This window comes from Delphinapterus leucas, chromosome 7 (assembly GCF_059928025.1).
Source record: "Delphinapterus leucas isolate spDelLeu-1000000601 "Yukka" chromosome 7, BTC_Dleu_Yukka2, whole genome shotgun sequence".
Classification (NCBI taxonomy): Eukaryota; Metazoa; Chordata; class Mammalia; order Artiodactyla; family Monodontidae; genus Delphinapterus; species Delphinapterus leucas.
In genome coordinates this window covers 6,424,353-6,438,305 of record NC_143135.1, presented here as the reverse complement: position 1 = coordinate 6,438,305, position 13,953 = coordinate 6,424,353, and the positions used below count along the sequence as shown (strand labels likewise).

Below are 13,953 nucleotides of genomic sequence, written 5' to 3'. Positions count from 1 at the left end.
TTCTCTTGAGGACCCAACAAGGTAGGTATCAGGAACCTCATTTTACAGATGAGGAAACAGATGAAGTTGCGGCGCATGCCTAAAGCTCCCTGGCCAGCAAACGGAGAAACGCAGCTCTGGACGCAGCTGAGTCCGCCCCCAAAGCCTGTGTGCCCTCCCGCTAAGCAGGACACGGACCCTTCCAGTCTGGCTGGGAGGCCACAAGGAAGAGAGGGTGCAGATTTGCCCCATGGCTGCCAGGACAGGAATCAAAAGCCTCTCAGGGGAGCTCTGAGCAGACTTGATTCTTAGCTCAGTGGCAGAAAAACTGGCAACCACAACCAAAACTGGCACCTTGTGTTCAAGGTGAAACAGCTCCTCAGGAAGTGGTGAGCTGCCCGTCACGGTCACGGAGGAGGGGTTGCGTGAGACATGGTCTTTAAGGAACCTCCAATCTTGAGCGCTTATGGGTGAACCTGCTCGTGTTTCTCTTTTTCTTGGCTGTGCCATGCAGCATGCAGGATCTTAATTCCCCGACCAGGGGTCGAACCCGTGGCCCCTGCAGTGGAAGCGTGGAGTCTTAACCACTGGACCGCCAGGGACGTCCCGACCTGCTGATGTTTCAAGGGGGATGATATGCTTGGGAAAAGCACCCACCCCCACCCCCACTTCAAAGAAAAGGCAGGAAGCTAGCCGAAGGGAAAAGATTGACTTAAGAAAGCAGATTTCAGTGCTTCCAAGGATCCAAGGGAAAGGGGTGGGAGCGGTGGGAGTGATTTTCAGGGAGAAAACAATGTTGAAAGTAGTGAGAACGACTTCTGCAGACATGGGACAGGCGGAGGCAAGCTGATGAGCTCCGTGGAAAATGGCGTAAGAATCACCATTGGGCATGGACTCCTTCCTTTCTTCTCCATTAACTGAGCACCCATCAGCAGCCTGGCACCAGACCAGCAGCTGCGGGGTGGGGGGTCGGGGAGTGGGGAACAGAGCAGGGTGAAGTAACAGTCCCTTCCCTTGGGAGAGCACAGCGTAATCCTCAGAGACAAGATAAAAAGCCGAGTGGCTAAAAAGATTGAACACATGCAAGTTTACGAACTGAAAGCAAGATAAGAGCCTGAGAACCCGGCAGGGAAGGCCCAGCCTTCCCTCTGCGTGGCACACAGGGAGAAGCAGGGCCAGATGCCTAAAGAGAACCACAAAGAAACCACGGAAGCCTAAGGCTAGCAGAAAAGCTGGAACAGGAACCCAGCAAAAGTCATAAAAGGAGATTGAAAAATCTTCTCTCCGTTTACCTGGAAAAAGGTGATAAAAGGAATGTGCTCCTTTTTTAGATGGAGAGAGAGCACAAGGTTAGAAAGCTCGGGCTTTGTGTTTGAGTCCAAGTATGTGTGGTGTGCATGCATGTACGTGGGCCTGTAAACCCATGCACGTGGAGGTGTGAGTGTGGCACATGGGTGTTCAGTGCCCCTGGGTGAATCTGCCTGAGGCTGTGTGTTGAGGGTGCGTGCGTCTGTGCTTCGTGTGGCAACAAGCAACATGACCTCGGTCCTCTTGACCTCTACTCTATGGGGTCAGTCTCCCTTACACACTGGGACAAAATGACGTGGACTCTGGATTGGAGAAGGACACAGTGGTCACCTCGTGCAGCTGCCTTCTCCTCTTTGGGCCTCACTTTCCATACTTGTAAAACAAGGACATTGAAGCATTGGCTTTCAACCCAGGGAGCACATCATGGGCACCACTGAAGTTTCAAAATAATAAGAGATGCCCAGGACCCACTCTGGCACTACTGAATCCTGATCTCTAGGAGAGCCTTCTAACAAAGTTCCTTCCCAAGAGGTTCTGAAACCTAGCCTTGTTAAGAACAGCAAAGGTGCCCTGGGCTCCAGATTCCATTTCCTCCCCATGAACTTGACAGCGAGCTGGGCGTGCATTCATGGTATGATGGAGTCTGTTTGCACAAAGGCAGGCTTATCACACCGCAGCCAGTGCAACTGTGGGAAATAGGGCCGCTGTGTAGGCTAAAGACCTCGAATGCAAAAGACTCCAACCTTTAGGGTCCTGGATGAAAACTGACTCGATGAAACTAACAAAGATAAACACAAGCTCTGGACTGAGGCAAACAAAGTAATCGGCAGACACAAGAAACTGGTAACAGCAGGTGCTTCGGGGGAAGGCAGCTGCATGACTGAGGACAGTGGTCAGTGAGAAGGAGCTACATCTCACTGTAACTTGTATATGCCTTTTGAATGTTGCATCATGTGAATGTATCAACTGTCTTTAAACATCACTGGGAGGGACTTCCCTAGCCTTCCAGTGGTTAAGACTCCGAGCTTCCAATGCAGGGGGTGCAGTTTGATCCCTGGCAGGGGAACTAAGAGTCCACATGCTGTGTGGTGCAGCCAAAAAAATAATAATAAAAAAAATAATCCCTGGGAAAATATCACTGGCAGAAGCACAGAATCGGCAGAAGAACCTGGCTGGATATAAGTGGGGTGCATGCAATCTAGGGTTTTAGCTGACAAGCTTACCCTGAGCAGACACCGTACCGTGGCTGTCAAAGTCAACCTGACTTTCAGCTTCACGGTGGACAGGTGGTGTGCTCCTTAGGGGGGGACTCTCCCTCTGTGATCTGTGCAGTTCACTCCCTGTCTGTACCCCTGCGCCCTGGACTGAGCACCACATTCGGAGTAGTGTCTGGACTGACATGCTAAGCCACACCCAGAAAAGAGAAATCGGGAGGGGGAAGGGTCAGAAACTGCACAGAAGTGGGTAAAGGGACCCAGATTGTCAGCCCAGGCTGGGGGAACACTGTATGGGGCACCATCACTGTCTCCAAATATCTTCATTGGCAAAAGGGAGCAGACTGTCCTTCCTGAGGACAGAGCTTCAGTTTGGTGTGGGCAGGCACTGTGGGCAGGTCCTTTGGGGGCTAAGGAAAAGCTTGCTAACTTTTAGAGCCATCTCACAGCAGAATGTAGTGGGCTCCCTGTCATAGGACATGCTTGAGCTGGCGGGGTGCCGGACCATCTCTCTGTCAGAGATCATGCCGAGGGGATTCTCACATCCACAAGGACACTGAACCGGGTACAGTCTGAATCTGAACCCACCCTGACTCATGAGGAACGCCCCAGGCCCCTGGATACCAGTGCCAGGCCTTGCTTGGCACGTTTTGTCTCTCAGGGTGGTTAACTTGCTGTTACCCACTGGGATGTCGACCTAGAAGCAGTGCAGGTAGAGCTAGGGTAGCCAGAAACCCAGGGCTGCAGAGCACCAGCCCCAAACCTGGGCCAATAATAGATGCGCCCTTCTGCCTTTTAAAAAAAAACAGCATTTACTGAGTGCTGCTATGTAGTAGCCAAGAGCTACTCTGAGAGTGAACAAGACAGGCAGATCTTGGCCTGCATTCTAGGGAGGAGACAGAAACTGACAAGGAAAATGTTAGAAGGAGTAAATGCTACAGAGAGAATTAAATGTGTGCTTGAAATGGGCTGGAGGGCTGCTCTACATAGGGGGTGGGGAATCAGGGAAGGGCTCTGGGAGGAGATGACGTCATTATCACCTTGTCCTGATCATCCAGCCCACAGAATCTGTGGTGGTGCTCACCCACAGGGTCACGAGTCTGTTTCGGCCGATGCCCAACTGCCCCTTGCCGTCCTTTTCTCCCTCACGCCCGGAAGCCTCCGTCCCTTCCTCCCAAGAAGCAGCCCTAAGATGCCGAGAATCCCCTACTGGGACAAGGACAGCCCCGAAGGATTTGGGTGGGGCATAACCACTCTCTAGAGACAAATGAGCCTGGGGTCAGATCCGCGAGGTTGGGATAATAGCAGTGCCCGCTTTATCCGGTCTTTGCAAGCATTAAATGTGTCATCGCACTTAAGGCATCCAAGCGCCCCGCACACAGTAAGCGCTCTGAAAGTGGCAACTACCTCAATAAATGTCAACTGTCTCTTTCTGGACTCTGAGGAGGCCGGGCCTTCTCCCTGGGCTCGTTTCTTCCGCCGCCCTCTCCGGCAGCGGTACAGGGCAAGTTCAGGTGCACATCCTCCCCAGGCGGTGCACATCCTCCCCAGGCTGTGCACATCCTCCCCAGGCTGTCCACACCGCTGTGGCCTCGGGGCGGGTTACAGCGGAGGAATCCGAGGCCGCAGGAGAGTGGGAGGTGGCCGCTACGAACCTAAGCCTCGGGCAAGCCCACGCCCGGCGCCTCAATGACCACGCCCCATCCCCGAGAGCCGCGCCCCCGGATCCCTTCCCTTTGCCTGGAGTGGGCCCAGCCGGCGTGCTCCTTTAAGGCAGACAGCGGGCCGAGGAGTGTTTAGCCCCCTCCGACGCCGCCAAGGTACAGGCTTCACCTTTAAGGCGGCGCAGGGACTGCTGGGAAGGCCGGCGGGATGGAGGCGGTGGAACCTGCTCACGGCTGCTGGTCGGGGTGAAGCGGGGCGGGAGCCGGAGCTGGAGCGGGAGGCGGGCCCGAGCGGGAGACGCAGGTCCACGCGGGCCGATCGGGCCGGGAGAGGGGGGGCTCTGGGTCGGCCTAGGGGAGGGGTCGTCTTGGGCGCGGCCTGTGAGAGGGCCCGGCCAGCCCGCGGGGAGGGGGCGCGGTCCTGGGTGGCCGGGGGCGGGAGCTCGGCCTTTTCAGGGGAGGGGTCCGCATGATGTCGTGCTGGCCTATGGGGCGCGTCCTGGGGGGAGGGGGGGACGAAGAACCCGAGATCTCAGCTCCTTAGGGGAAGGGTCTTCCCAGGGTCGAGCTGCCCAAGAGGAGGGGCTCTGTGGCTCGGCCAGCCTGTTGGGAAGGGGGCTGCCCGAGGGGGGCTGGGGCCGGAACTCCCAGAGGGACGGTGTCTCCGCACGGGAGTGAACCCCCCAAGATCCCCGTAGGTCCGTCCTCTGGCGCGCCCTGCTCTGGCTAAGGGAGTCTCCAGGGAAGCCCCGAGACTGGGTCGCCTAAGCCGGCCTGAGCCAGTGGTCTGGGCCGAATCCGGGTCCAGCCTCGCCGGTCGCACCGCATTGCGTCTCCCGGGCCAAGACGAGCCGGGCGCGCCCCCTGTAGGGCGAGCGCGGGCACGGTGCGGGCTGCTGCCTGGGGGACGGGGCACCCCGGGGACCCAGGCGTCCGGGGACCCTAGGTGTTTACCTAATCCGGGGCGGACGGCGGCGTGGCCCCAGGCCCGGCAGCCCCTGCCCGCCCTCTCGTCTTCACAGGCGGCACGGCCATGGCCACGATGGTGCTTCCTCGGGAGGAGAAGCTGAGCCAGGATGAGATCGTGCTGGGCACCAAGGCCGTTATCCAAGGGCTAGAGACCCTGCGCGGGGAGCACCGTGCCCTTCTCGCTCCCCTCGTCGCTCATGAAGCTGGTGAGGCAGAGCCTGGCTCACAGGAGCGCTGTGTCCTCCTGCGCCGCTCCCTGGAGGCCATCGAACTGGGGCTGGGGGAGGCCCAGGTAGGCTGGTCTGGGGTGCTGAGGAGGGAGGTCATGGGAGGGGTGGAGCCTTCCAGAGGAATCCTGGCAATGTAGTAACAGAATCAGAAGGGAAGGAAGAATCTGTCCCCTGGAGCCTCATGGTAGGATCCCAGTAAATATCTGTTGAAGAAATGAATGGGCTCTGGAGATCCCGGCCGTGCCTGGCCCCAGGAGAGCCTGATCATCTGGCTTCTCTGCTAGGTAGCAGAGACTGCATGGCCTAAAAAAACAGAGGAAATCCTTAAAGATCCCCCCACTCATTCTTCTATTAATTTGTTAACAGGTAAGTTATCAAGTGCCTACTATATGCCTGGCAATGTGTTAGGTGCCAGGGCCACAGGTCCAACAAGACATGAGATCCCTGCCCTAGTCCAATAGGAAGAGAGTCAGAAATACACATATATTTATTCAATATTATGGTAAGTTCTCCAAAGAAAAAAACAAGATCTTGTGACAACCTTAGCTATTGGTCAAGCAAGACTTCTGAGGAAATGACATTTAAATCAAGACCTGAGGAAAGGAATGAACCAGCCTCCAGAGAAAGGAGGAAAGTGAGAGGTTGCATGTACAAAGGTCCTGAAGTGGAAAAGATCTTGTTGTGGAGGGAGAACTGAGAGACCTGTCTAACTGGAGCTTCGTGAGGAAAGAGAGGGACAGAAAAGGCCTGCGGAGAAGGTGGGGACCAGATCATGCTGTGCCTTATTAGTTTGGGTTTTATTCTCAGGAAACCAGGAAGCCTTTGGAGGGTTTAAGCAGTAAAGGGACACAGTCTGGCTTAGATTTTAAAACTCTCTTTGGCTGAGGGGTGGAGAATGAACGATTGTGGGTCAGGGTGGAAGGAGGTAGCAGGTGTTAGGAAGCCACTGCTAGAATTCCAATGAGAAATGGTGGGTTGGGCCATGAGGGTAGTAAGAAGGGGGTCAGTCCTAGACGTTCTGGAAGTAGGTCCAGTAGGGCCTGGGGATGGACTAAAGGAGACAGAGAGGGGCAGGGAAAGTCCCAGGTTTGTGGTTTGAGGAAATTGAGGAGAGAGCCTGGATGGGTCAGGAGTTCTGTTTGGGCCCTCTTAAGTTGGGGCTGCCAGGATGACATGCAGACAGAGCTATCCAGGAGGTGCTGGGGTGTACAAGGAGTTAGACTCTCGGGCAGAGAGTCTTGGCCCACTCAGATCTTGGCTGAGACACTGCCTGGCTCTGTGAGTCCTGGGCAGGTGGTATCCCCTTGGTTTCCTTGTTTTTAGAATAGGGGTCGTGCCATCTGCCGTAAATACTGACAGGCTGTTTAGGATATTTTTAAAAATAGCTAGTGGTTGTGAAAACACCTGTCACTTAGGCGTTTGCTAATCAACCAGAAAGTACAAGGTCCCAGACTGCCTGGCTCTCTGGGAGGGCAATGTGTCGGGCATTCACTCCTCGGCCGGCTGACTGCCAGGTGCGGAGGTGAGCACACCAGGGCCCCCTCCCAGTGTGTACAGGCACAGATGGACAACAGGATGGCATGGAGGTGGGGGAGGTGCCATGCTTTCCGGGGGCTGAGGGCATAAGAGGCTTCACTGCAGAAATGACCCTGACCATGAAGGACGGAGAAAGGGTAGAGTCTAGGCAAGGCCCCAAGGCGGGAAGAGCCTGGAAGCTCAGGAAAGGAGTCATGGAGTTTGGAGAGAGGGATGGGGGCTGAGGCTGAGGCCTCTGGATCCCCTTACCTGCCCCTGTGGTTTTCCAGACACTGGGGGTTTAGGACACACACCCCCCTCCCTCCCTGGGAGCTGCAGGAGGACAGGGGCTGTCCTGGCTCTCTGGTAGAAGTCAGGATGGGGTCTTTCGGTAGCCCTTCAGTCGTCTATCAAGGCCTTTGGGAAAGCGCTAGCCCTGGGCCAGGGGCAGCGGTATAGTGGCTCTGGCTACAGGGCTTGAGTACAACTCCTAGGAGAGACGGGGAACGAGTGGACAGCTCGGGGAAGGGGCAGCACCCCAGCTAGCGCTCTTAATGATCCGAGCACCCCAACAAGGTGGGAACTGGACCATCGATGTGGAGGACTAGCTGGAGGCCCAGGAAAGGGGATGGGCTATTTCAGAGTCCAGCACAGCCAGCCTGGGTCCTGACCGCAGAAGGAAGGACTGAGGAATCCCCAAGCCTCCTGGTTTCAGGTCTCAGGCTATGTTGGTCTGTTTGGGGCCCTGGGGCAAAACTCCCTTGATGAGAGGAGAACTTCAGGGTCCTCAGCCCTGCAGCTCCTCCGGGCCTGGCTCTTCTCTGGGGCCCAGGCTGGGGCGTCAGCAGGGCTCTGACCTCTGTTCCGGCTGGCTGCGCAGGTGATCTTGGCGCTGTCGAGCCACCTGGGGGCCGTAGAGTCGGAGAAGCAGAAGCTGCGGGCTCAGGTACGGCGCCTGGTGCAGGAGAACCAGTGGCTGCGGGAGGAGCTGGCAGGGACGCAGCAGAAGCTGCAGCGCAGTGAGCAGGCCGTGGCCCAGCTCGAGGAGGAGAAGCAGCACTTGCTGTTCATGAGCCAGATCCGCAAGCTGGACGAGGACACGTCCGCCAGCGTAAGCCCTGCCATGGCCACTGGGCGGGGCGGGGGCACCTGGGAGCAGGGAGGGGCGGCAGGGAGCAGACGCTGCTCCGACCCAGCCCGCCGACCCCTGGGCCGCCTGCTTCCCTGACGCCCATCCCGTCTTCCTCCCCAGGAGGAGAAGGGGGACGTCCCCAAAGACTCTCTGGATGACCTGTTCCCCAGTGAGGAGGAGCAGAGCCCAGGTGCGGAGGGGCAGCTGGCTCTGGGGGCGGGAAAGGAAGGCTGTGTGAACTCCTGGTCCTTGGGACCCAGAGGTCACAGAAAACAAGGTCTGAGTGGCTGCCGTGTTCTCTCCTGCCTCGTTTCTGATTATAACATCCCAGCATTAGAGCTTAAAAGGCAGGTTTTACATGTTGCTTTTCTCATCTCCCAAGTTCTGTGAGGAGCAGGCATCACAGTTCAGAGCTTTGGAGCCGTCCGGCCTGGGTGCGAGCCCTGCTCTGCCTGCGTTTGCGCTGTGGCCACTGGTAGAGTTTCTTTCCCCTCTGAGCCTCCTCTGAGGGTTAAAGGAGGACGCATGCACAGTGCTGATCCGCGGGCCAGTACTGGCCTTGCTGATCGTGTGGCCTGTGTATCAGAGCCTCTCTTCTGCACGTGACGAGGCTGAGGCTCGGGGGTTAGGCGACTTGCCCTGGGACACACAGCTTGAAGCACTGGAGCTGGGACTCTACCCACTCTTCTTGTGGGGTGACTAGACCCACTCTACAGATGGGGAAACCGAGAGCTAATGGTGACTTGCCCAGGGCCACGTGTGAGGTCGGTCAAAGGTATGGCTGGCGTGTGCCGGCCCAGCTCAGGAGGCACTTGGCACATCTGACCTCCCGCCCTTGGCTTTGCAGCCCCCAGCCCTGGAGGAGGAGACGTGGCTGCCCAACACGGGGGCTATGAAATCCCAGCACGGCTCCGCACCCTGCACAATCTGGTGATCCAGTACGCCTCTCAGGGCCGCTATGAGGTGGCTGTGCCACTCTGCAAGCAGGCCCTCGAGGACCTGGAGAAGACGTCAGGCCATGACCACCCTGACGTGGCCACCATGCTGAACATCCTGGCGCTGGTCTATCGGTGAGGGCTCCTCCGGCTTCGGTCACCCATGGGAGCATTCTTCCTGAAGACTCCAGCCCTGGTCACAAATCCTCAGTGCCTGCAGTGGGCCAGGACTCGGGTTCCACCAGGCAGTTGGGTGACAGAGAAAGAAGGATCTTGTCCCTGGAGAGGGCCAAGCCCACAGGGTGCCTGAGCTACAGACATGAATATGCCTCAGTCTAGTGGTGGGCAAAGGCTTGGACATAACCAGGGAGGGGAAGGCACACGAGGACGCGGGGGGCACACCTTCTCCAGGCACCAAGGCTTGAGGCGGGCCTTTGGTGAAAGTTGAGTTTGCCCAGAGCACAAGAGGGTCGGAGAAGGTCTCCTTGGCAGAAAGGACACCATGAGCAGAGGCCCTGGGGAACAGAGGACAAGGTGCACTGGGCATGGGGCAGTGAGGGTGGGATCTGGGGGAGTCTACCTTGTACCCCAGCACTGCACGCCCTTCCTGCACAAAGCCCCCCAAGCCAGAGAGCAGGGGCTGACCACGTCTCCCCACGCTCTGGGTCATGCCCCATCATTCTCGCTCATTAGCAAGTATAGGAAGAGTGACCACAGGGATCTTGGGCCACTAGGAGGAGGGCCTTGGGCTGGAGGATAACCCTCATCATGCTCCCACCTGCCCCCAGGGACCAAAACAAGTACAAGGAGGCTGCACACCTGCTCAATGATGCCCTGGCCATCCGCGAGAAGACGCTGGGCAAGGACCACCCAGCTGTGAGTGAGGCTGGGTGGGAGGTGGGGCTTCCCCTCCCCCCTGCAGCTCCCAGGTCCCGGGTCATGGAGCCTCCATTCTCCCACCCCCTAGGTGGCGGCGACACTGAACAACCTGGCGGTCCTGTATGGCAAGCGGGGCAAGTACAAGGAGGCTGAGCCCCTCTGCAAGCGGGCACTGGAGATCCGGGAGAAGGTGGGAGCAGGCAGGGCTGGGCAGGCCAGGTGGGCTGGGCAGACGGGGGACGTAGGCCGGCCCCGAGCCCAGCCACCGGCTCCCGCTCCTGTCCCAGGTTCTGGGCAAGTTCCATCCAGACGTGGCCAAGCAGCTGAGCAACCTGGCCCTGCTGTGCCAGAACCAGGGCAAAGCCGAGGAGGTGGAATACTACTACCGGCGGGCACTGGAGATCTACGCCACACGCCTTGGGCCTGACGACCCCAACGTGGCCAAGACCAAGAACAACCTGGTGTCCTGGGCTAGAGGGGGCTGGAGGAAGCAGGGGGTAGGGAGGAGAGGAAAAGGCTTGACTCCTTGCATCCTGCTCACCCTCTGGGCCCTGCCCCTCCAGGCCTCCTGCTACCTGAAACAGGGCAAGTACCAGGATGCAGAGACCCTGTACAAGGAGATCCTCACCCGCGCTCATGAGAAGGAGTTCGGCTCTGTCAGCGGTGAGCATGGCTGCTGTGTGCCCCAGCTCGCAGGCCCGCTCAGCTGTCAGCATCTAGGACGAATACCTCAGCCGGGCAGGCCTCACGCCTAGGGTCTGGCTGGTCCGCAGCCACTTGTGTGCACACGTGAGCACACACACCCAACTCACACAGCCCCCTGGGAGGTTGTACCTGTGCAATGCCCTCCCTTTGCATACCCGTGCCCTCGGCCCAGAGCCTCTTCCCCTTTCTCCACTGGGCAACTCACGCTCACCATGAGGGCCCAGCCCAGATGTCTCCCACTCTGGGAAGCCACCTTCTGGTCCTTCACGGTCAGTCACTTCCTCCTCAGGGACCCCTCGGCCCGGCCCATCATTCAGGCCTCGCATCGTCTCGCACCGTGGGCCTGAGGTTTGTAAGGGTGTGCTCCCCCCACCCCCCAGTCACAGGCCCCTCAAGCACAGGCCTGTGCCACAGGCATCTCTGTTCCAGAGGAGCGTCAGTCATGTTTTGGGTCTGTTTCTTGTCGATTCATTCATTCAGTGAAGCCCAACCCTGGTCCTTCTTGAGTACCCCTGACCTCCCCCCAGACCCCAGTCATGTGTCCAGCCCAACCAGCAGAGGCCCACATGAGAGGCTGGTGACAGCCCCCTCTCTCCCTACAGGGAACAACAAGCCCATCTGGATGCACGCAGAGGAACGGGAGGAGAGCAAGGTAGCTCTGCGGGGCAGGGCCGGGGCAGATGTCTGTGGAGGGAGGATGAGGCTGGGGGTGTGTAGAGGGGAGGGTCTTCTCCTACCTTCCGCTTATCTCTCCCCCAGGATAAGCGCCGGGACAGCACCCCCTATGGGGAATATGGCAGCTGGTACAAGGCCTGTAAAGTAGACAGGTGAGGACAGTGGGGCGGGACTGCTGGGCTAGCAGAGAGCTGGGAAGCGGCATCCTGGGTGGGGGCCGGGGCCAGGCTCCACACTCCATACTGCTCAGCCCCAGAACACACACCTCTTCTCTGTCAGCTCATCTTTCAAGGCCCAGGTCACAGGCCACCTGTCCCAAGAAGGTTTTCTGTCCCAGGACAGCCTGATTATCTCACTCCTGTGTTTCCCAGCCTTTAGTCCTGGTGGCAACATCCCACCTAGGGCCCTCAGGTGATTCCCCAAAACAGGGGAATCCAGGCGGACCTAGCACAGGGCCTGACACACAGGAAAGGCTCGATTTTGGTCGGCTGGGCGGTTCCTCAGGGCCAGCGTGGGCTGGGTGTCAGGATGAGCCCTGGCTCCTGGGGAACACGGAGTTGGAGCCCGTCCCGCTCTCCCGTCCGCAGCCCCACGGTCAACACCACGTTGCGCAGCTTGGGGGCCCTGTACCGGCGCCAGGGCAAGCTAGAAGCCGCGCACACGCTGGAGGACTGCGCCAGCCGCAGCCGCAAGCAGGTAGGGCGACAGGCACCAGGGCTGTGGGCAGGGACCTGCGTGGCCCTGTGTGTGATCCAGTCAGGGCCCGTTGCTCCACCTGATGCGCCTGCCCCCCTCAGGGCCTGGACCCTGCAAGCCAGACCAAGGTGGTGGAGCTGCTGAAAGACAGCAGCGGTGGGCGCGGAGACCGCCGTGGCAGCCGAGACATGCCTGCGGGTGCCGGGGCTCGGTCTGAGGCTGACCTTGAGGAGGCAGGGCCTGCAGCCGAGTGGAGCGGGGTGAGTCTAGGGGCTGGACTGGGCCAGGAGGCTGTGTAGCCGGCATGGCACAGAGACGAACCTGTCCACCCCACAGGACGGCAGCGGCTCCTTGCGGCGCAGTGGCTCCTTCGGGAAGCTCCGAGATGCCCTGAGGCGCAGCAGTGAGATGCTGGTGAAGAAGCTGCAGGGTGGTGGCCCCCAGGAGCCCCCAAACCCCAGGTGAGCCGTCCACCCTGGTGAGCCTCTCGAGAACCCACCCCACAACCTACCAACCCCAGCTGAACTTCAGACCCAGGGTGAACTCCCTGTCTCGCTCAAGCTCCAGCCACCACCAATCTCCCTTCCCATCAGCCTCCCTCCCCTGCCCCAAGCTGACCCCTTCCCCCATCCTCCCCCAGTTCCACCGTGGGCAAATCCTGACCGCCCTTTCCCCTCAGGATGAAGCGGGCCAGTTCCCTCAACTTCCTCAACAAAAGTGTGGAAGAGCCAGTCCAGGTACGGGTGGATAGTTGTCGGCACTGGGCAGCTGAGGCCCCGGCCCCAGGCCTGCATGTCCTGTGTACTTGCCGAGCTTCTCAAGCATGTCTGTTCATCCAGCCACACTTCCTGTCTCCATCCCAGGTCTGGCTTTGGGCTGGACCCTGGGGAGACAAATGAGGGAAACTCAGCCCCTGCCTGTGAGCGGCCAGTGGCAGCACAGTAACTGTGGAGGTGGGTGGGAGTGTCAGGACCTCAGGGACTCTGACTAGTCAGGCCCCTTCGGGCCAGGGAAGCACGCACTGGCGGCAGCCCAAGGCTGAGCCACCTGCCCCTCTGCCCACAGCCTGGAGGCACAGGCCTCTCTGATAGCCGCACCCTCAGCTCCAGCTCCATGGACCTCTCCCGACGAAGCTCCCTTGTGGGCTAATCCTGAAGGAGCAGCCGGTCGCCAGAGCCTCCACCCGGCACCATCCCCACCCCAGCCCTGCGCATGGGCCTGCTGCTTGCCCCTCCTGTCTCTCCAAAGGACCCCTGTCTTTTCTGTTCAATCTCAGGGTAACCTCCTCCCTTGTCATCTCAGCCTGAGCCCTGGAGGCTGGGCCTGCCCACTCCAGTTCTACCCCTTATTTATTCCTTCCAGCAGGGCCCCCTCTTCCCTAGGTTCAGGGCCAGCGGAGGGGCTGGCCGGGGTCTCCAAAGGTAGAGAGAGGCTCAGGGGCCCCCCCCTCCGCAGACCCCAAATCCAAGAACACTAAGCACCTGCCGTCCCTTCAGCACCCTGCCCTCCCCCGGCCGTTGCTTCTGTATATAGAGAAATAAGTTATTGGCCGCACTCCTCCCCTCAGTCCTTGGTACTATCCGGCCTCTCACCCCACCCTTCTCTAGTGGTACCGCCCAGGCCTTAATCACCCCCATTCCGCGCGGTGGTATCTCCCAGGCTCCACATCTCAGGGGCGGTGCCTCCCCAAAGGGTTCCCTAGGCATTCTCGCTTTCCTCCCGGCCTCTGAATGGTGCGCCCTGCCCCGTGCCCCAGGACGGAGAGCCCACCCCCTGTCCGTCCTCTCACCGCCGGGCTCTGCCCTGCAGCCCGGTCTTATGCACTGCTCCTCCCGCCCAGCCTGCCCAGGCTCGGCCTGACCCCGCCCCGGGCACCGCCCGTAGAGCCATCCTGCCACGCCTCCTCCCACACCTGCAGCTTCTTGCTAGGGGCAGTGATGGACCCCTGTGGCAGGAGGGGCTGCCCCAGTTGGGAGGTGAGGCGGTCGCTCTCTATTTTCAAATGTTGCTGTAGAAATAAAGACGGTTTGACTCTGAGCTGGGCTTGTTTTG

General features: G+C 59.2%; 1 protein-coding gene and 1 long non-coding RNA gene across 11 annotated transcripts; one reads left to right on the top strand and one right to left on the bottom strand.

Moving 5' to 3' along the window:
* The first annotated feature begins 4,132 nt into the window (after positions 1 to 4,132).
* Positions 4,133 to 13,938, top strand: KLC2 (kinesin light chain 2). Of its 7 annotated transcripts, XM_030763495.2 has the most exons (15): positions 4,644 to 5,426; positions 7,760 to 7,990; positions 8,132 to 8,201; positions 8,859 to 9,081; positions 9,735 to 9,822; positions 9,914 to 10,015; positions 10,113 to 10,286; positions 10,389 to 10,488; positions 11,133 to 11,182; positions 11,290 to 11,357; positions 11,793 to 11,901; positions 12,003 to 12,161; positions 12,238 to 12,362; positions 12,581 to 12,638; positions 12,967 to 13,938. In XM_030763495.2, the coding sequence occupies exons 1-15, from the start codon at positions 5,199 to 5,201 to the stop codon at positions 13,048 to 13,050; spliced, it is 1,869 nt and encodes a 622-aa protein (XP_030619355.1). In that variant the 5' UTR covers positions 4,644 to 5,198; the 3' UTR covers positions 13,051 to 13,938. The 7 variants fall into 7 exon arrangements, with proteins under 7 accessions (XP_089770620.1, XP_089770619.1, XP_089770622.1 ...); XM_089914494.1 differs by lacking the exon at positions 12,967 to 13,938 and adding an exon at positions 4,133 to 4,321 and having other exon boundaries at positions 5,152 to 5,426; positions 10,113 to 10,488; positions 12,581 to 12,950; XM_089914493.1 differs by lacking the exon at positions 12,967 to 13,938 and adding an exon at positions 4,366 to 4,469 and having other exon boundaries at positions 5,152 to 5,426; positions 10,113 to 10,488; positions 12,581 to 12,950.
* On the bottom strand, positions 5,834 to 12,478 carry LOC115803710 (uncharacterized). 4 transcript variants are annotated; one of them, XR_016393756.1, is made up of 4 exons: positions 12,223 to 12,478; positions 9,766 to 11,342; positions 9,349 to 9,461; positions 5,834 to 9,257 (listed from the first exon to the last, which is right to left on the bottom strand). It is a non-coding gene; the product is annotated as an uncharacterized LOC115803710 (long non-coding RNA). The 4 variants fall into 4 exon arrangements; XR_016393758.1 differs by lacking the exon at positions 12,223 to 12,478 and having other exon boundaries at positions 9,766 to 9,943; positions 10,454 to 12,216; XR_016393755.1 differs by lacking the exon at positions 12,223 to 12,478 and having other exon boundaries at positions 9,766 to 12,216.
* Positions 13,939 to 13,953: the final 15 nt, after the last annotated feature.

Bases quoted from the DNA above. Each gene is read 5' to 3' on its own strand.
- KLC2 (XM_089914494.1), top strand. From the start codon at position 5,199: ATGGCCACGATGGTGCTTCCTCGGGAGGAGAAGCTGAGCCAGGATGAG. The intron at 8,202-8,858 runs GTGCGGAGGGGC...TTGGCTTTGCAG, and splicing joins TGAGGAGGAGCAGAGCCCAG to CCCCCAGCCCTGGAGGAGGA. The intron at 10,016-10,112 runs GTGGGAGCAGGC...CTCCTGTCCCAG, and splicing joins CACTGGAGATCCGGGAGAAG to GTTCTGGGCAAGTTCCATCC.